The sequence below is a fragment of the Perna viridis genome, chromosome 13 (assembly GCF_037379345.1).
Source record: "Perna viridis isolate PV_CMFRI_1.1 ecotype Kerala chromosome 13, ASM3737934v1, whole genome shotgun sequence".
NCBI lineage: Eukaryota > Metazoa > Mollusca > Bivalvia > Mytilida > Mytilidae > Perna > Perna viridis.
Window position 1 is genome coordinate 22,969,291 of NC_142457.1, and position 22,336 is coordinate 22,991,626.

The window sequence follows — 22,336 nt, forward strand, 5'->3', positions numbered from 1 at the left end:
TAACTTTTTGTACAATAGTTTCCCATTCAAATTTTTTTTGGGTTAGTAATGGCCCTTAAAATTTTATAATTGACTCGTAGTTCTTTTGTTTACATTTTGCACCAAGTAAATGATTGATTGATTGATTGAATATGTTTTGACATCCTATGGCAAATATTTCATGCATCTCAGGATGAGAACAATTAAACAATCTCACAGGCTCTGCTTTGTACTAGTTTGACAAGCTAAGCCAGATCTTTAGTGTGCTAGATGCACAGAAGCAACAGCCCATAAGTAGGCATGTCGCTCAACTTAATGCATTATTCTGACTCAGAGCCAACCAGTCATCCATCAACCCATGACCTCTCTCATTCAAGGGGAGATCACTACCCTGATACCTCTGAGGTCTCACTAACCACTTCCGGGTCAAATGGCCACCCCCCTATGTAGTACAAAAAACACACTTAACCTAGACATATGCATTGTAAGTGCATTATTTGTGTGTATTATGATTAAAAGTAGTCAAAATGAAGCTGAGAATGTGTACTTTAAAATCATATATGTAATTAACTACAAAAGTGTATGAATATTGTTTACATGTGTGAGTAATTTGCCTCCATGCTGTCAGTTAGCAGAACAGGTAAAAATGTGGATTTTCAGTATTATTTATTCAAGTAAATTTTGTGAAGAATTTCTATTATCATCGTACCATTAGCATAATGATTTTGGAAGCCTTATTTTCCAAGCTCCGCAACGGTATGGAACTTTAAGATGTCATTTGTCCTGGGAATTCACAGTGAGACTTTGAAAATTACTTTTTTAACATGTAAAGTAATGGAAACATTAGAAGTGGTTAGTGAGACCTGAGGCAGTACCAAGTAGGTGACTATGTGACTATGTGACTATTTGTAATACTCATGTTTTAAATCAACTTCTTGAATGCAAATTCTGTATACTGGGAAAGAAATATTATTTGTGGGGTACCAGCTTTCGTGGTTTTCATAGGTAGGCCAAACCATGAAATTTGGTTCCTAACAAAAAGGAGATTTCCATTGATATACATACTGAAAACCTCAAAACCATGAAATCAAGAATCCACGAACTTGTATTTCTTACCTAATCCATGAAAATTGGTACAAACAAATTAAAGTACTTTCACAGTGTGTATGTTGCATTCTTTTTCACATAGAAAGCATTTTTTTTCAACTGACCAAACAATGTGGGAAACATCACATGTTTTATGATATACAGTGTATGTGTAAACAATTGACAGTTTCTCTTTTTTCTTCTTCTCAAACCTCCTGACTTATGTGAGAAATTCAGAATTTACCACCAAGAGTGCTAGAGAGAGATATCTAAGACACCCTAGGGTAAGGTGAAATTACTTAACATTTACAAGACATTAACAACAAAACAAAAGTTTGCTCATGATGTCACAAAAAATGAGATAAGGAAATCTCATTGGGCTAAAAATATGAATAACCTTGACTCAAAGGTGAGAAGAAATGTTGTTTTCTGGACTTTTTTGTTCTTGTACACATAATTGGTCTGAATTCCATTGTTACATCATGAAAACCAAGTTGTTTAGCTTTGTATGGATCCACTCAAAGGTTGGGAGAATTTGAACTTTTAATATCTAAATGTTTGAAGAAATAAAGAAACATGAAAGTCCATCTTACATTACATGTATAACATAAGGATTATCAGATTATTCCAATTGCCATATTCAGTTGAAAATCATATCATTTGAGTACTTCTCGGTCTAATAATCAGGCAAAATGTGTATACTGTGTGGCACATGCAGGGAAAAAACAGAGATTTTATTGCATTAACCAAGTATTTATACCCGATAACCTCCAGAAATAACCATCAAAGTGTTAAATTTACATTTTTAAGATATTGATAGGTCAAATTTAGTTGAAATGCACTATGGAAAAATGGTGGGAAAATTTTCCTGCAATTCTTCCTTATATAAGCAGTCAATAAATATCTATGTCACAGATGCTTCAGGATAAATTTAAATAGCTTTTCAGTTGTTTTCTAGGTTTATTGAATATATCTGAGGCAAAAAAGACCAAATTGAGAAATATCATGTGCCACCCATTGCCTGATTTTTACACAGACTGGTACTTAATTATCTTGAATGGACAATTCAGATAATACTTTTTGCAAAGTAAAAAGCTTCATTTTCCTCTTAATATTGTACATATAGCCAAATTAAGGTAGATCGAAACAAATTATGCTGGCTTGGTATAAGCTCAGCAAATGTCTATACACCACTTGAATGTGTAACTAGTCAAGATTTGAGAGTTTTTGTTGAAAAATGTATTTTAGTTAATTCCCACTAGTGATACCAACTTACCCCAACTTTATAGTGTATTATTGTCAAAATGTAAACCTCATTGGTGAACCAAAAGCAGTCGAAAAATTAACTCCAACAATATGGCACATCTAACATGTAAACCTTGTTGGTTAACCAAAAGGAGTCTAAAAATCAACTCCCACAGTATGGCACATCTAACATGTAAACCTTGTTGGTGAACCAAAAGGAGTCTAAAAATCAACTCCAGCAATACAGCACATCTATATAAAGTTTGTGTCAAAATATCAAGTGACTCTGATGAGAAATTGCATGGAAACAGTCATGAAAAAAGAGTGACATATATAAATACACAGATGGCCAAGGGTAAGACAGTGTAACCCTCCTTCAGAGCTGGAATACAATAAAAAATTAGAAACACTTCCAGATTTATTGATGGTTTTATACAAAACTAACAGATACCGACAGAATAAAAAATATATAAGGAATGGAATGCTATATCTCTCTCTGCACCATACATCACATCAGCAGATCATTATAAGTATTTTCTATATGTAGTAATACTAGGGTTCAGCAGTAAAATTCGCCATGTACAAGAAAACTTAGTAATTTGTCCAAACCGCCTTCATAATAAAGTTTTGAGTTAGGATTTTTACCACCATAGAAGTGTATTGATAATATGCATCAACCCTAACTAACTCGTAACATTTTTAATGAAGTATGGAATGTTAATTACAATTAAGAGCTTGAAAATTAAAAAAAAAATTACAAATACAGACAAATTACTTTTTTCTATGCCTGGGCATTTGTTTGAAAAGGAAGATAATAAATCATTAGTCTTTGTGTATATTTGGTGTGTAAAATATAAAATAAACAACTCTGTTTAGTCCTTCTCAGATCGTGAAAATGAATAGAAAAAAAATCACATTAAAACAATTAGGTCAACAAAAAACAAATAATATACGAAAAATAATCAAAATTTAAATGAATTACGTAAACACACAAATTAGTATCACAGATGCTCAAGCACATGAGTTTGTGCTTAGTGAATATATATATGGACTATTTACATGTATATATATATAAAAATTCTATCACAAAGTGAAACAAAATAAAACTGCAAAAAATACTTGGACGGCATTTTCTATCTCTGGACAGATATTAATTATCAAATCACTATTTTAAACACAGTTCTCTCTTATGCCACCTTTACTACTTTTATGACTAATATTTAACTCTTGAGGTTATTTTACCACATAACTCTGAATTTTGGGGAAAAATAATTATGCTATCATAAATATCTAATTCTTCAATATTCACAACCAAAAAGATAACAAAAAAGAAACACATGTATATACAATAAAATTTCAAATGCAATGTTTCTATTGGTCAACAAATATGAATAACAAAATCTGATTGGTTGTTCAGACTGAGACTCAACATACAACTGAGGACCCCATAACAATGACTTAGTCAAAATTTCCAATTTCATCTGTGTTAATAGCATAATCACACACTAAGTTTGTGCTTGTAGCGTATTAGAAAAACTTGACATGCTTTCCGACACCAAATCTAATCCCTCTCCAATTAAGTGTAGTGAGCACAAGTTGCACATTAGAGGTTGCGCTAGAACATGCAAAGGAAGTTTACACATGTAGTAGAATGTTAACTGATTAGCACACAACTTCTTAAGCATATTCCTTTCCCATTAACAAACATATAGCACACACTAGCACATAACACGTAAGTTATAGCAAACACACCTACAACATAGTTATACGTCCTTAAGCAAATTTTGTGTATAAAAAATGTCATTAGCTTCATAAGTTGGTCCAGCGTTTGAAATTGTTTTTCCAAAAATAGCACTACATTTTTTAACATTCTTTGACACATTAGAAAACCATAAAAAGCTTTTTGATTTGTGTATCAGCATTTAAAAGATTTTTAGCAGCAAGAAATGAAAATCAAACAGCTAAATTTGAAAAAAAAATTGAATTCACTTTATAAAAAGATGAAATATCACTGCAGATATATACAAGCAACACAAAAAAAAACCACACTGATCAGTAAAGATTAAGATTGAACTGTTATGATTACTTCTGAAAGTAGAGGATATGATTAGGGTATTAATGATCCTCCTTTAATACATATAAAAAACACACTATAACAAATGATTAGCAAAACACCACATTTCATATTTTCTAGACTAGCTGAATGGAATGATGCAAGAGATTTTCAACAGAAAGCCAGAACACCAGTTTCAAAATGAGTGCTTCACAATACAACACCATCAACTGGCACAGTGTCTTTACCATATGTTTTTAAAATGAGTGCTAAACAACACAAACCATCAGCCAGCATAGTGTTGCAACAGTATGTTTTCCAGATATTAGTGTTCAAAAACACACCATTAATAAACTAGCAGTGTTTATTTACGTTTCTGAAATTAGTGAGATACTACACCAATTAACTAGCAATGTGTAGCAACAATCTGAAATTGTATAAAGTCCATGTTATGGGGACAGAGGCACCTTGTCTCTAGTCATTTAATTGACAGAGCAAGGCCACACCTCTTTGGACCCAGTGGTCTTGAGGCTTGTCTGAGGGCAATGCCATGCCAATAACAAAGTTTGTAGAATGTCCAGTAGTAGATAGAGTACCACGACGCTCGCTTGTCTTATATACGGGAATGTTGTAGATTGGTTTATCTGGAATATCTGTTTTCTTGCATGGTTTCATGTGGATCTGAAAAAAAAAATAAACACTAGAATTCTTTTTGAAATTAAATATTAAAGGTTAGTGATTATGCTCGCCTACAAAATTTCAAGTTTACAATAATTTTTCCCTGTCAACTTAATTAGGATCACTACTCATTTTCACTTATCTGATGTGAATTTCCAAAGATCTTTTACTTTGATCTAATAAACAGATGTTATAAAGGACATGATATCTCCTTTCCCCTTTTTTTCATTGAAAAGTCTGATAACTCAAAACCAATTGGAAAAGAATGAAACATGAAAAGTATCTGTCAAAACCCTTTTTGAGTTACTGTGCAATGCATGGATGGGAGTATACCATAATACATTTGCCGTAAGACAAGTGTATAAAAATTTGGTAACCACACACTTAATCCTAAATGATTGATTGATTGATTATTATGGTTTAACATCCTGTGGCATATATTTCATGCATTTCAGGATGAGAATGATTGACCAATCAGACAGACCCCACTTTGTACTAGTCTGACACACTAAACTGGATCTCTATTGTGCTAACTCACAGAAGCAACAGCCCACAGACAGGCATGTGACCCCGAGCATTACTGTCTGACCCCAAGCCAGGCAGTCATCACTCTAACCCCTAAATACTGTGTGTATTTGGTGGGGAAGCAGTGACTACCAATTTTTAAAGTCTTTGATGTGACTTGACTGGGATTCAAACCCATAATCTCCCACACTGGAGGTGAGCACGCTATCCTGAGACCACCCAGGATCTAAATATAGTTGGATAAAAAGGACATAACTCACTACACAAGGATCTAAAAAAAGGGCGATAACTCACCACAGGCATAGAGTCAAACAGTACTTTAGGTATAGATTCAGCAAATACATTCTTTTCTCTATCCCAGCGGGCACCATCAACAAATAGACCCTGTACATATACACCTAAAAATATACAGAAATACAGCTGATTAATTGTAATCATGATATAATACTATTTGTAACAAGCTTTCTGATTGGTTGGTCCTCTTTGAGCAAACCAGATTATTTTGTATAACTTGGTTTGGTACTATGATGTCATTAAGGTTGATTGGCTTGTACTCCCATATTCAAATAACCCAAAACAAAATAACGTTTCGGTTACCAATCAATTACAATATTTGGACTGGAGTCATAATTTGAAATTAAATAAATAAGGAATGTTAGTTATCTGAAATAATCTGGTTTTGGCCAGTTTACACTTCAGGGTTCGTAAGTGATGCAAACCACATTATTTCTTATAAATTCCTCAAAACAAGAAACATTCTTTCAAGGAATAAAGCCCTACAAATGTAGATAATTTCTAGTATAGAAATAGATTAATGTCATAATAACTAAAAATATTGTGCCATAATCATGCAATTAATTAATTTTCAACTCTCAAAGAACCCCCAAGGCGTCCTATAGCATTCCCTAATCTTGCTTTTACAGTACACATGTACCTTATTTTGCTGTGATACAGTTATACATCTGTTAAATAGACAACAAGCTAGATTTAACACAGGGTTCTGTCAAGAACATTTCAATTTATGAAAGTGAAAATGCACACAGTTCCTATCTTTTTGCTATAAAAAGGACCAAAACTAAAATAACTGCCAAAGCTATGAAAATTGTTACAGGCTTTCCTTGTGTTTCAAGAAACAATATATCTGATTTTGAAAAGATCTGACAAAGGCCATTAAAGCTATACCTTGAGCAGTTTGGCGGGCATATGCCAGTTGTACATCACTAAATAATATAGAAATTGATTATTTCCTGCGGAAAAATCCAGTTAACAATTGGATGGAAAGAAAAATATACAACCATTAAACAAAGTCAAGAGGAATCAAAATCGCACTAAAGAAGAAATGAAAAAAAAGACCAACCATCTTCAGGAGGTGTATCATATTCCTTGTCTCCGATGACATCATAATCAAATCCTAACAGATCTATAGGAATAGTGTACTTCCTGGCAAAATTCTGTTGGGCACCAGTCAAGAAGGCCTGTGTGAAGTAGAATCCTGAAATCCAGAATACCGGTGGTGGTCCACCATCATACCAATCCTATAAAAAAAATAAAATTACAAGTAATTAATCAAAGTATGTTTTAACCACTAAAAATGCCCCTAACTCTTCCTACTGGATAGGAAAAAACACTACTAATAAAATATGTGAAAATCTAATGTTTGCTTTATCAGATACATAAAAGACTAACAGACTGACAGACAGAAAAGGTCTATACAAAATGAATACAATATGATAGCTTCACATTTTTAGAGGAAAATTTTCAATATTTCTGTATTCTGCTAAGTTTTTTTCGTAACACTTTTTGTAAAAGAATATCCAGCTTACAAACTTATTTCACAACTAAAAGACTGACCTGTAAGAATTTCAGTCTAGCCATAAAATCGTTGACATAACTGCCGAGAGGTTTGAGAGATGGGTAAGATTTCTTCATCCACATTCCAGGGATTTTACCCTTCAGTATACTAAGCACAACCTCTTCTAAATCAGCTGACATGACTACTAAACCCTAAAAAAATGTTGTAAAAAATTTAATACAAAGTATAATACGTCAATGTTAAAGAGGTAGAACTAGAATAAGGGATATAACTCATGAAATCAGTGATATGTTTGTATCATATTCAATTTCTCCAAAGCCTATCAAGTGTTTATTTGATACAGAATGAAATCAATCCGAGTTACTATAATGCGTACATGAGATTGATGTTAAATACTTTACACAAACATACTAATGATTTGTAAGAGTTATGTCCCTTAACCTAAGTCTACCTCCTTAAATACAAAACTTGTACAAACGGTTACCCATAAAACAAAAAATAGAATTTGAAAACTTTAAATAGGAGCTGGATGCTGAAGTTTCAGAATGTAATTTTTTTGGAAATTTTGAACAAACTAACAAAAACTTTTCAAACAAAATGGGTTTTCCAACTTGTGAAATCCCCTGGATGAGTGTTTCAATCCAATAATGAAATGAGCTAAAATTAGAAAAGGAAAGGGATGAGGTAAAATAAATTCCAACTATGCCTTCAATCACTTCCATGGATTGTGATGTTAGAAAGACTCCCTTTAATAATCATCTTTGCAAGCTGAAAGACAAAATCTAATTCTTGGACAGGATGGAGAATACAAAGATCAACTACATGTTATATTTATTGTAAGAAATACATTTTAGTAAAAGGACAAGGCATGATTAGCCCAACTTCTTGACCCCACATACTTTCATGGCTTTTCTGATGTTAGAGAGACTGGATCTGACAGTGGACAAAAGTCTGTTGAATCTGACCATTTCCTGCACCAATACAGTGTTCATGCTCTGTTTGTAGGAGGTAGGATATTTCCTCAAAGCAGCATCAGTGTCAAATAAAGATGGAAGTTTACTAAGGATATCAGCAGCCACTTCATCAACAACTTCATCTGTAGATTTGCCTCCACCTGATGAAGCTCTAGCCTGGAGAGATAAAAAAATCATGTTCATTCAATGAATGCTATAATATTTAATTTGCAATATATCTAAAACGATAAGACCTGAACTAATATTACCAGTAAACAAACCTTATAATTTCAATCATGGAAAGAAATTTTAAGTATTAATAAAAATTTCCATCCCAAAAAGCTCAAAGTAGATACTTAAGTGACACTTGTCTGAACCTAAACTTTTATGGACAGAAGACTTTATTTGGTTAAAGCAGGTGTTTAGTCTACACATGTTAAAAAGTACTGAAACATATGTAAGGACTTTTGAAAACATCTGCTTTACACATGTGTCTAGTATATCCAGGGTTTGTTTCAGACAGATTTCGCTGTATTATATACATGGTCTCTCACCCTTGGCTACCCAGTTATCATCATGCTTTCTAATACATGTACAGCCAAGTTGAAGCCAGTGTTCTAGGATTGTCATTTATCCTAATCAGAGGAAAGTGAAAATCTCCCCATGAAAAAAACAACTTTATCTTAGAAAGCAACTTTATAAAATAAAGAGGTTACACAGCAAAATATGCCACATGTGATAATCATGCTGTACTTCGTATGATTTCCATGTGTGGCACTTATTGCTGTGTACATCAAATTTGCTGTAGTAAAATTAAATTATGTTCCTGAATTCACTTTCTCTATTCATAATAAATATATGAAATGTTTTCAAATACTGCAAAAGTAAACAACTTAATTTCTGAAGAAAGTGCTGTGGTTGTCTAAAAATTTATCTCATTTCAGTTTTTATCAAATTATAATTCTAAAAATTTAACTCATTTCAGTTTTTATCAAATTATAATTCTAAAAATTTAACTCATTTCAGTCTTTACCAAATTATAATTCTAAAAATTTAACTCATTATCTAATAACTATTACCAAAGGGGAGATTACTGTAATTTTCAGTTTTAGTGCTTTAATACCAATAAAAGATATTTCTGAAGAAAGTACTCTTTTTTTCTTTTTGCAATTAACCTTATAATGACAGTTCAGCAAGCTTTCATTATAAACAACAAAACCCTACCATAACGAACAAAGAATCCAGCTACAACTCGCTGGGAATTGAAACCAAAACAAAAATTTGAACAATCAAATTAAACAAATAATAGTTGAAACAAACTTCAGAATGAAATGGATGTGATTTCTACACATGACAACTGGCAAAATGATTACATTAGCAAATAGTTCATGAAGCTGAGAGTCATATGGCAATATATTGACCATTTGGTTGCCCCAAAACAATTATATAGACCGAAGCTTAAGTCCATTGATTTTTTAGGGTGACCAATTTGTCAATATACAGTGATTTGCAATTTGACCTAAAGATTCACTAACTATTTGCTATATTATACTTTTTCAAATGTAGTTTACTGTGGATCATTTGTGTGGAAGAAAAGTGAAAAACAATTATGATGTCATATTTTTTACATTGAAAGTGAGGCAGTCCATGTATTCAGGAAAAAAAAAACATTTCTTAGAAAGTAAGCAAATAATAATCTTAAAAGTATTATATATTTATATTTATGACTACTGGTTTATACAGAAAAACATATCAAGTATTACCATTATCATGATCAGTCCATTGGGGGGGGGGGGGTTGACGTGTTACTGACAAAAATTGTTGTCAAGGCATTCAATTCTGACGATAAATATCAGCATATTACGGTCAGTATGATGTAATGTTTTTATTAAAAATTCGCAAATATTTAATAGTGTAAAATATCATGAATTAAGTAAGATCATTTAACAAATCACTGATAACTTTTTTGTTGTAAAATGAACATGAAAAAACACTATCAGTAAAAATATACAAGGGTAAAAATAGTTCACATAAAGTTCACACGAACCAAGCCTAGAATAGTTTACATGAAACTCACATGAACCAAGTCTCTAAGTTCACAGGAGTTTAATATGAAATTATGCATTCATGTGAATTCAGTCACAACACAGTTAATTTACTCAATTAAGGTAAAAAATGTGTGATTTGCCTGTGTACATGGTTACTACTAAAGAATCACATCCTTGACCTGAACATTGAAAAAAAAAAGAAAAGAAGAAATATGAAAACAAATAATAAGTTACCCCTTGAGGCTGAAAAATGAGAAAAAAAATTAATAAAAACGATATGAATAGTTGTTGAATGAGTTATATATGGTACATCAGCATGCAAGTGAAATGTTGATTATAAATAACATGCAATATAGAAATCTCAAATTATACAGAATTTGAAGCTAATGACTACAAGTGAATGCAAGACACATGCAAAGTCTTGGTCATGTTGTAGCAAAATGAAGCAGTTTATTGTAAAATAACAAGTAGCTCACAACTAGGTATATATGTTAAGAAATGTGCTACTTAAAATAAAAAAATAAAAAAATAAAAAAAATCATAGTATGGAGAACTGAGTCAATTGAGACTGAAATACCAACTATCATACATGTACAAGATATGACTAAATATCTGAATTTTCTTGCTCTAACATCTTTACATAAAAATTCATATACATGTATCATAACTTACTGATAAAAAAACAACCAGTAATCATATTAAATGGTTTTGCAAATAATTTCTATATTTTTAGCACTGCTACTCAATCTCAACCTTTGACCCCAATTGATTTTTAAACAATACAAATTAAAAAAAATCTGTATCCACTGCAAAAGTGGGATCATATGCATTTGAACACAACTGTAAATTTCAGTTCACACAGCAAAAATGTCCAAGTTCTTACCTTAAAATACATCCATGTACCAGTACATAAATGCACATGAAGGAAAAGGGTATTGACAGCAAACAAATACTCTGAGTACATAGCTTAATCTTGTAAGGTCAAATGGATTGTTGACATCAGAAAACACGAATTCAAGAGTTCAAAAGAGGGTAAACTTCCATAAGGACCCCCTTTGGTTACAGGAAAACTAAAATCCTCAAAACAAACCAGATATTATTCAGGTGACTGATTCCTGATATGTTAAAGACAGGAGAAAACACATGTACTAATAAACTGGTAAAACCTTGAGCAAAGCCCACTAAAGCTGGATATCCCTGCTCCCAAATCCAGTGACGATAGGTCAAAATATTAAAAATTGTCAAATAGGAAGTAGATGCTGCATCAACCTGACTGAAATTGATTCCGATGACTAAGCATACCTATATCAAGTAGCTGTGATAAGTAATTATAGAGAAAACGATGACTAAGCATACCTATATCAAGTAGCTGTAGTAGAGAAAATTATAACAGAAAAAAGTTGTGTACGACAAACAGACGAACAAAAGAATGAATATTATGACCACTACATTCCTCTCACAAATGTAGTAATGGTGACAACTACAGTATAGATAAAAAATTTGGACACAAAATAAAACATAGTGTCACTGTGTGAGTAAACTGTGTTGGTGTACTCAAAGATCTTCAACACAAACTTTGTGCTTACAGAATATATATGTCTGCACTACATCAAGTTTACAACTGCTATATTACATATTCACAACCAACCAAACTTTTGAAAAAAAAACTCAGTGTATCTACCATATATACATTCCATTATCTGATATGGCAAGGTTTGTGGTAAACCACATCAAAACTAAGAGGTCAGCAAATTACAGTTTTTAGTCATGCTTGAGTGGCTGGTACAATATATATGACACTTAGATACCTTAACTAAAACCCCAAGCTTAAAAAGTGACTTCTACGGTAAAGATGAAAAATATAAACAAGATTATATGTATGAAGTTTGACTAGACAACATTACACTAGCAAAATTTTTTAATCAACTATATGGTGAGTTTTGTCATGTTTTTATAACCACCAGGTCATAACTAGCAGAATTAACCAATGACAGGTAACAAACACATTTTTCCCGAACAGCAGAGTACACCTTTTTCATGACATTCACCTGTCATTAAATTCTATTCAAATTTAAACAAAATGCAAAAAAAAAAAAACAAAACAAAAAAAAATAAGAAATGTTTTACTTTGTTATCTTATAGAGAGATTTACCATCCTTCCAAAGACAGTTTGATATAATTATCAAAAAAACATAATGGAGTATTTTTTGCAAAAGAAAATATGAACCGTCACCAATAATCTACAAAGTAATAAGAAAAAAATGAGTTCAAGTGTGCACAAGAACCCCTTGACCTGAAACAGAAGTCTCCTAAGTTATACATATTAGTAATACAAGCCTATTGGTCACTCCTTAAGTTAGAGTTACTTCCCTTGATAATACAGTTGATCTTTAAATTGACTTTGCATTATGCAGAAAATCCTGTTATTAATCAGCGAACAAACTAGATCATTGATTAAAATTCCTCTATAACAAGGTCAAGTACCTGTATTTCAATAAAAGGGGAGATAATAACTTATAAAGGGAGGTAACTCAACCTAAGTTGCAACACTATCTAAGCTAGGTATATATATATATAGAAATTAAGCCTGTATATATACAGATGCTTTTCTATAATCTTACCCGTTTCTGTTAGAACATTCATTCACGCCAATGTTCACAAGCACAAAGCAAATTAAGAAAAAATGGAAACAAAAATATTATTATTTGAAAACTTATACACAAATCATATAGTACTCACAATAAAACAAAAAATAATACTATTGTATTGAGCACAAATGACGGTGTAATTCTGTGATTTTTTTTTTCTCACTTTTAATACTTTGATTGAATAATAAGTTCAACATTATGACAGAATGATTTTGTGACAAAGATGTCATATGTGCTTCTCAGACTTTTAAGAAAATTGCAAAGCAGAAACTTCAAAAAGAAATAACTCTTGTGAAGTTTTTCCCTTTACAATTTTCTATTTCAAAATATAAATCATAGTAAAATAAAGTAAAATAATTTGGGTATAAATGAATATGAACACCTCTATGGGACAAAAAAAAAACAGGCAGTGGATAATAAAATATCTGGGATCACATCTATATAACAATATATATTACATCAAAGCAGACAAAATGCAAATAATTTCCATTACCCTCCCCTTCCCCCCCCCCCAACAAAAAAAAAACGAACAAAAAAAAAAAAACAAAAAGAAAATGCTACCATTAACCTTACAATATAAATGCTTACATCAGAATTTATAGGTTTTGTAAGTCTCATTCTAGTTTTAGTTTCCCTTCCAGAATATCCAATGTTGAACATATTGAAATCCAAAGACCGATCTGTATTTTATTGTTAACTTCCGGAAATTAATACACTGCATCACAATGCAAATCTTCTATTTCATGCTTTTCTTAACATTTTTATCCTGTAAACCTCAATATCTGTCATTTTTTACCAGTATTTTACACAAAAAGATATTTTGCTTTCAATATTGAACCCAATGATATGTTTATGACAAATCTCCAAACATTTGAATGGTAGACATGGACCCATTCTCATGAAATCATGGAGTCATGTGATGAGACTTACATACCCAATTGCCCACAAAGTCTAATGCTTGAAATATACATTCAAGTCTTCACTAAAACAACCGAATTGACTAATGTGGTCCAAGTACCGTGTGAAATCTTTTTTTTATGATGAAACCAGTAATAACCTTGACCTTGTTGACCTTTTACAATATTTTTATTGGTGTAATTTATCATACTTATCCTGATACACGTTAAATGAAACTGAACATCATAATAGCTTTTTTTTTTTAATTTCAACAATTTTACAAAAATGCTGTTTCATTTAAAATATTTAGTGTCAGTACCAGTAAGAATCAGGCAGCAGGTGAAACATGGTATGAAAAACCCCATTATTTTGATAGTTTAATTTGACTATTTGCAACATCAGAATCAAGGAAAACAGACAAGATTTTCCATATCATGCTGGACTATTGATTTACAATTTTATTGAAATGCACTGAAAATGAACATTTCAAGGGCAGATAACTCTGTCAAAAACCATAATTCTTCGAAAAAATTTCTGAGCAAATCAAATGATGCAGAGATCAAATAATGGTCTTATCAAATAGAAAAAGTATCCTTGAGTGATATTACATTGTCAGATCGGTGGGGTTTTGACATGCAAGTTTCTGATTTTTCTCATTTTGCCTGATTCTTACAAACACTAACCCTTAAGCTGTACAAGAAACCCCAAAACTCCTCTATTTAACCTATATAAAAAAGTCAGTCTAATCTGCATAAATCTACTGACCTGTGTAAGGAGAATGTTGTCAAACAATAATTTGGTTTCTCCCTGATCCTTGGTGATATCAGCATTGTCGTGCATACCGAAGATTCCAGGCTTTGGTACCAGTGGCAAACTCTTGATGTACTCCAAATAAGATTCATACTAAAGGAAATTGAATTAAAACTATATAATTAGTATTTGACACTACTCATTTGAAAACAGCATTCTGACAGATGTTATGAAAAAGGGGAAGTTTCGTCTACCCATTCAAATAACTAATGTAAGAAAATTCAAATGTAGTGATTTCAAATAAAGAAGTTGCCAGATGTAAGCATTTCTCCTATATTTATTTCACCATGAATATGTATAATATAAGGTTACAGTTACAACTGTGTGAATTCAGTAACACCAAGTACCCTGACATTTTCCATCCCATTTATGGTGTGATTGTTGTCTCTTCGACTTTTTCATCATTTCCCATTTCCATTTTCGTTTTATGAAAGGATTTTTGAATATTTTTTTCACACCTCCCCCTTTTCTTAAAAATATATGCTACGCCTAAATATCCATACCTCGCCGTCTTTTGGAGCACGGTAGTGTTTAGAATCATCAAAGTAGTAATTTTCGTCATGGATAATCTTCTCACAGTAATACTTGTCGAGGATGCTGTGTAGGGTACGACGATCCCAGTCATCTGTGACACGACCACCATAATTACATTCTCCAGTCAGGTATCTCAAGGCATCATATTGTACTTCCTAAAATATTCATAACACACAGAATGGGATTAAAAAAGAAAATGATTGGTGTATATCAAATATGGCCCTGAAAATAAATCAATATGGATTTTACAAAGTATGTTAGAAAATGAGTGCTTATTTTGCCCCTAAACCTTTCTTGGCATTTTTTCCAGCCAATTAAGGAAATCTTAGTGCAAAATGGAGCCAAAATGTGTAATCTTCCAATTTGGGGGAAAATACTTGATTTGACTACTGGTACATTCTTCCTTGCAGGAAATTTTGGCCAAAATATTTCAACCATTAAAGTCTATGGCAACATAACAGCTTTTGATAAAATATTTAGTTTGTTGAAACATGTGACCAATAGATCTGGATTGAAAAACCTCACAAAAAAACTCAAAATTTTGTAAGAAATTATTGAAAGTTGAAAAGAAATGATACTTATGGCAATTCAAAATTGAGTGGTACCTCTTACAATACAAATCCAGGTAGGCATCAGGATACCACTCTATTTCAAATTGCCATAACATTGTCATACTATACATTAACCAAAAATGTAAATAACTTACAGTGTATTCATTCATGAACATGGCTAACTGTCTGACAGAGATACGCAAATCAGTCTCATTGAACTCGTATGGGATGTTCCAACCAAGAGCTCCGAACTTCCTTCTCTCCTGTACGATGGCATGGAAGAAACACAAACCAAAGAGCATCTTCTTCCAGGCATGCTGTAAAGAAAAAGAGTAAATGAGTTCGGATTTTTTTTATTACGATGAGAATTTTATGACTTTTTAAAACAGAATTGGTCATTTCCACCTGATCACTGGGGGCAATTTCAGAAAGATACAGTAAAATCTTTCTGAACTGACCCATAGATAAATCAGATATCTTCTAAAGTTCCTCCATAATTGGTTCATTATATTTTTACCTACATATACTTAAATATCTGCCAAAGCTAAGAAAGGATGAGAAGTTACATCCCAACTTAGCCTTAAAACCCTAAAACCTTCAGTACAACTAAACAGCTTCTGTACTTTTAAAACAAGAATCAGTCCAAGAAGAGCCACTCTCCAACTGTAGCAAGCAAAATTATTCGAACCCTTGAAAACTTTTTTTTTACCACACTATTAAAAATACTGTTTGGAAATAGCAGGAATGATGGGGAAGACACTGAACAATGATGCCAAGATAAGAGGGTGGATAAGATTTTCATGTGCTCAGAAGAGCCACTGAGGAGCAAATTTCAGGCAAACATGTATTTAAACCAACACATCTTGAATTACTTCTGAAATGAAAATTCAAGAAAATGTAAGAGTGACAGATTTTACAGGCAGTACAAAAGAATACAGGTAGAGATTTTTTAAATGGCATGCAATAACTATCATATCGATAGAGGAAAACAGTTGTGCAGTATTACAGTGCATACAATGATGATGTTCATTGGAAAGAAAATCTGACCTAGAAATCTGACAAGGAGATTTGAACTTTCTTACATTCCATGACAGAAAGTTCAAATTTTTCTCATTTGTCTAGTAAACACCTAAGGCATCAGGTGATTGTTTTTCAAGGGAAATCTAACTGTATCTATCCTATGAACATCACTGTTGTATGTGCTATAGAAAGAGAACTCTTATATACTCTACTGCTTTCAACATGCATTTAAATATTGGTGCACGTAGACATTGTATAAGTATACTCTAATATTTCTTCTGTATAGTTTAACGCAACACATGCATAAGAGACCTTTCAAGGCTTGGAGAACATGACATTTATGAAAAGGCTTGCGAAATTTTGCTTGTCAGTTCGATGTAAAATAAACATATTGAAAATTTATATGTAGCTGCTGGACAGAAATAAAATAATGATATGATTAAAAACACAACTAAGTTCGAGAGAAAAAATCTCTCTCAATGCATTTAAACTTGAGTTAAATACAAGGGACAAACAATAGGGCATTAATGGAACATTAAATGATATCCCGCCATGTAGTGAGAAAAAAGAGGGGATGGCAAAATATTCAGAATGGCCTAATTTGAAAACTTCATTTTGGATTTTGCTGAAAATTCAATTAAACCTGTATTTTATGATACTTAACAACTGTGCAAAGAATTGTGCAAATAATTGATTCATTCTAAAATAATCATCTGGAAACCATCAAGGGATGGACAACTAACTTTTCAAAGGGTGTCACAAAATATCTTGCCATTTTGTGTGGCAGGGTATGAAAAATTAGCATAATTGTAAATAATTAGCATGAACTCTATCAGAAATCAGCGAAGGGAACTGATATAAAAAAAATCCCATCTATGAAACCTACAAATCTAAAACAATGCATCAATAGTACTGCTAGCCTTGTTTGGGCTGAATAGCTCACCTTAAATGAACCAAGCAAAAAAATTATTTACTCATACCTGGTAACCCTCCCACAAATCAATGACAAATTTAGAATCTCCAACATAATATGTAAGATTTGTGGGAAGTTTTGGGTTAAAATTACTTTATTTCCTATGAACAAAACGTAAATTATTGAATTTTTTAATAAAAAAAAATTGGCATTTACGTAAAAATGAGACATTGGGGGAGAATCTCCAAAATAAATAGTTTTAAGGGTTAACAGGTATGTTTTCTATTTTTCTCCCAGTAAATTACTATTTAATATAAAAAATGTCTTCAATACAACCTTCATACATACAATAATAATAATCATGTATATATAACACTACAGTGTATATAAATTCTAATCTGCAGTGATTTGATCACCGATTCCAAAAGCTAGCTTTATATACAGCATGCTTGTATATAGTTTACCTGATCGCCAGTACCCTGATCAGACAACAGCAAAACATATCATACAATGTTCTACTACAAACACAATACACAAAAAAACAATGACATTTTCAAGGTCAACAAACAAAATGGAAATAGGTAAAAATTGGGAGTAAATTAACCGAAAAATAAGAATAATGATAAAATCTGGATTTGAAAAAGACATAGCAGAAGTAGGTAAAATCGAAAGTAAATTAACCGAAAAATAAGAATAATGATGAAATCCGGAATTGAAAAAGTAAAATTCCACTTTTAGTAGATGAAAATCAGGTCAATGGGTGTAGAATGGTTACTTCTGCTTTGGATACAGAAGCAAAAATAGTTCACATGAGGTTATTTAAATTTCATAATAAATTGCAAAAAATACTTACAGGCTGTTTCACAGAATTAAACATTTCCATGTCAGAAATCGGATCAGTCATGTATGACTTAAGCAGATTGAATCTTAACCCTTTGGGAGCCTCATTAGTCATCTTGACTCCATTCTGTAAGATGGAGACTGGGAAAAAGTTGGCTGGATAACTGGTCAACCAAAGTCGGAAGTCTGGATGAGTCTGTTCTGGGTTGAATTCCTGAAAAATTTCATAATGGAAATTTAATTCTACATATCACAAAATAAAATTACCCAAGCAACTAAGACAGAAATTATACCCCCCCCCCCCAAAAAAAAAAAAAAAATTGTCAAACATCCACATACAGGTTTATTGTTTTAAACAATTAACTAAAATTTATTTCAATAAGTTTTGAAGCAAGGAATTATCAGTCTTATGGTAGTAAAAAGAATTGAATTCAATTTTTGATTCACAATAGTTCTTATAAAAATGGTATACTGTCTGCATAACAGTTAAATTGACCATTTGTCTTACCTAATGAATATGTCACTGCTAGTTTTTTTATTCTTTTTAAGACAATAAAAGATAGTTTGATTCCACTGTGAACATAGCACAAAAATAAAACAATTATCATTCTGAATGTACCAAAATTGAACACTCCAAAACTGAATATGCACATTTTGACAAAAAACTGCCAAAATATCCCAATTTACAGAATGAAGTTATTTTTTATGAATCAAATCCATTTTACTAACCTCACAGAGCTTCTCAAGAGCAGGCATCCAAGAAGGAGCCAAATGACAATTCTGTAACATGACCCAAGTTCCATCTTTAACACCTTTCTCAATCATCTTCATAGCAATTGGACCTTGACCTTGTCCAAGGGAGAGGGAGTCAAACTTAGCGCCACCGAATCCCTGATCATCTGCGAAACGGAGTAGAGCAGACATAGGGTCAGAACCAGGAGAGAGCACAAACAGCAATGGAGCTGTACACTGACTGTCACCAAAAGCTTTTGGAAGATCAAATGGAGGTGGCTCTACAAATTTCTTGCCAAGCTTCTCTTTTACAAAATCTACAACGGCAGGAGTGACTTTATCAGGACGGAGACAACGGAGAACTAACATCTTTTGGAACATTGTCAGTTTGTCGTTCCATTCTCCAGCATATTTGCCGGACTGGGGTTCCTGTAAAACAGCAATGAAACAGTTCTTGAAAGCATACATACATACAGAAGGCATGGTATACATAAGGTTCGACTCCCATTTATTAATCACATTGAATAATGTTACAAAGTTGCCACCAATTACCATATTACTACATGGGAGGTTTTATTGCAGATGTAAAATTTGGTGATATTGAGTCAAAAGGGTTGAAAAAATGTTAGTGTTTATAATTTCAGCCTTTGCTTAGTAGCTCTAAGTACTTAAAAAAAATGTTTCATGGAACTTATTTTAATAGTTTCAGACAGACTGATAACATATGCTGAAATTAGCATCCCACACCTTTGTACATTATCCATTATACAATACCTGTTAGTGGATTTCTTACACTATGCAATCATTTTCATGCATATCATTCAAAGGACAAACTCAATGAAAATAATCCCTTACAAAAAAAACAAAACAAACAAAAATATTCTTTAAAATTACTTACTGGATCATCATAAAGGTCTTTCCATTCATTTTTCTGTGTTAAAAATTTCTGTCTCAATCCTTTGTATACTGTTAGATCATCAAGACGACAGATTTCATCCCAGGATTTTGATGGCAGCCATGTGGCTGGATTTGGATGAGGATTATCCAGACCAATACCTCCAGTGAGTAAGAACCTCCACTCCTCCTCATTGACCTCTTTGTTATGTTTGAGGATGTTGACACAGAGGATGAAGGAGAACAGAAGCTGTAGGAGAGGAAACACTGATTGATTGATTGATTGATTGAATAATCAACATTCATTAGCAGAAATTTCATACATTCCATTTGTTGAACTCATTTCATTTGATCATTCCACAAAATCATGTTGTGGACTAGAATGACAGCTGACTCACAGTCTTAATGTGCTAGTGCAACAGCACACAGGAAGGCATGTTACCTCACTTGGGCATATCATTCTGACTGTGAGCCAACCAGATATCACTCATTTTTTTTTTATCTGCTGCATGCTAATCATAAAAACACAAAAACAATTAACAATAATTATCAATTACATGTAATCAGAACCCATCAAGTTCATCATCTTCCCACTTTAGTAAGTTATAAGTGGATTTTAATGTAACTAAATTAGCATGTGTACATTCATTATAACAATTGATACTTTCATCATCAATTAACACCCTCCACTCCCCTCCAAAAGTACACGTATACGGTATAACAATTGATAGTTTTTTGTCACCAAAACAGGCTAAAATATGTATCTCAATTCTTACCTTGTCCTTTTCAAACAGGGATCTACAGATGTTACAGTAGAGGGAATATGTGAAGTGGTCATAAAGGTGTTTCAGCCTCACTTCTAAATTGTCTGATTTTTCGGCATTGTCAATTGACATAACGAACAAATTTATAAACCAAGTCAAAGAGTACTGATACATAGGCTCGATATTGGCCAGATCAGCAATAGAGAAGAACAGAATCGTTGAGTGGACTGCGATTGGTGTGTAACCCATACGGGCTTGGTCAATCTTGATCTCGGTCTCTTCAGCAATAGCCTAAAAGACAAAAAGTTTGTTTTATTTTACAAAAAGCAACAAATGATTGAATTTTTCAAGTGAAATAAGTTTTCAAATTGTAAAGTTACGTTTTCTCCCCAGCAACTCATAATTTCATTGTAAACTTCATCTACAGATACCTATTAGGCCATTCAAAATAGTTTTTGGGGTTCTTGGGCCACTTTTCATGAGTACGCAAGAGGAGGGAATTTCTGTCTACCTTTCTATCGCCCACAAAAAAAGTGATGCAGTTTCTTTCGTCACTGAATACAGACAGAAAAAAATTTGAAAGAAGGGCCTTTTATGTTTGTTTCTTTTCTGGATATGGCAATAAAAAACAGAGAACAGTCAGTTTCGAAGTGGAGACAGAAAATGTCACAGTTAGCTAAATAAGGCAAGATAATCCATTGAAACATTCAAAACTCCAGTTCTTCTGGTCAACAGTGACGTCACAGTTGATTTGATGCAATATTGTCAATGGATATTGCCAATATTTTTTAGTATCATGACAGTAGCCTGAGATTGGAAATTTCAGGCAGTAAGAACAACTGAAAAACAATAAATTTGCCAATAAAAATAGGCAATGGGGCACCCTAATAAAATAAAAGGCAGGGTCTCAGAACCAAGAAAGTAATTACAATTTGCCTAAATTTTCTATTTTTCACTTTTTACCTTGGAAAATCTTTCACTCTAAAAACTTCTTTCCTGTACATTCAAGGCCATGAGAATTTACACTGTCACATGGAATTATTTTGGAAGTTTATGAAGTTCAGTAATATAATTCTTCTTCTTTACCTGTTTTTCTGAGATTTCATTTGACAGCACTTTGGATGATGATAAAACTTTAATGGCTGTTTCATCTTCAAGAATGTTCCCCTCTGATGATGACAATACTTCAAGAATTTTGTCTTCAATCTCTTTTAATTGCCTGAAAACAAATGAAATTATTTTGAAAATAAAGTTTCTTTTAACAGTGGCAAAAAGAACATTTTGGGCAAGTTCATTTGGCCATCTAACCACAATATGTTTGTTCAGTTCAAGAAAAAAAACATGGGAATTTTA

General features: G+C 32.4%; 1 protein-coding gene across 10 annotated transcripts in view; it reads right to left on the minus strand.

The window, feature by feature from the left end:
- Positions 1 to 2,715: 2,715 nt before the first annotated feature.
- The window catches only part of LOC148600029 (dynein axonemal heavy chain 7-like), a 65,113-nt gene continuing 45,492 nt past the window's right edge, over positions 2,716 to 22,336 (minus strand). For 4 of the 10 annotated variants that reach the window (XM_088557401.1, XM_088557397.1, XM_088557398.1 and 1 more), the window contains 15 exons: positions 22,070 to 22,202; positions 20,996 to 21,274; positions 20,224 to 20,469; positions 19,323 to 19,754; positions 18,607 to 18,807; positions 18,218 to 18,232; positions 15,976 to 16,137; positions 15,239 to 15,424; positions 14,691 to 14,828; positions 10,615 to 10,623; positions 8,279 to 8,509; positions 7,418 to 7,570; positions 6,924 to 7,101; positions 5,861 to 5,964; positions 2,716 to 5,044 (listed from right to left, as the gene is read on the minus strand). In XM_088557401.1, coding sequence (XP_088413527.1) covers positions 4,838 to 5,044; positions 5,861 to 5,964; positions 6,924 to 7,101; positions 7,418 to 7,570; positions 8,279 to 8,509; positions 10,615 to 10,623; positions 14,691 to 14,828; positions 15,239 to 15,424; positions 15,976 to 16,137; positions 18,218 to 18,232; positions 18,607 to 18,807; positions 19,323 to 19,754; positions 20,224 to 20,469; positions 20,996 to 21,274; positions 22,070 to 22,202 — 2,674 coding nt within the window. In that variant the 3' untranslated portion in view covers positions 2,716 to 4,837. The remainder of the gene's footprint in view (positions 5,045 to 5,860; positions 5,965 to 6,923; positions 7,102 to 7,417; positions 7,571 to 8,278; positions 8,510 to 10,614; positions 10,624 to 14,690; positions 14,829 to 15,238; positions 15,425 to 15,975; positions 16,138 to 18,217; positions 18,233 to 18,606; positions 18,808 to 19,322; positions 19,755 to 20,223; positions 20,470 to 20,995; positions 21,275 to 22,069; positions 22,203 to 22,336) is intronic. The other 6 variants (XM_088557404.1, XM_088557403.1, XM_088557399.1 and 3 more) reach the window with 3 other exon arrangements.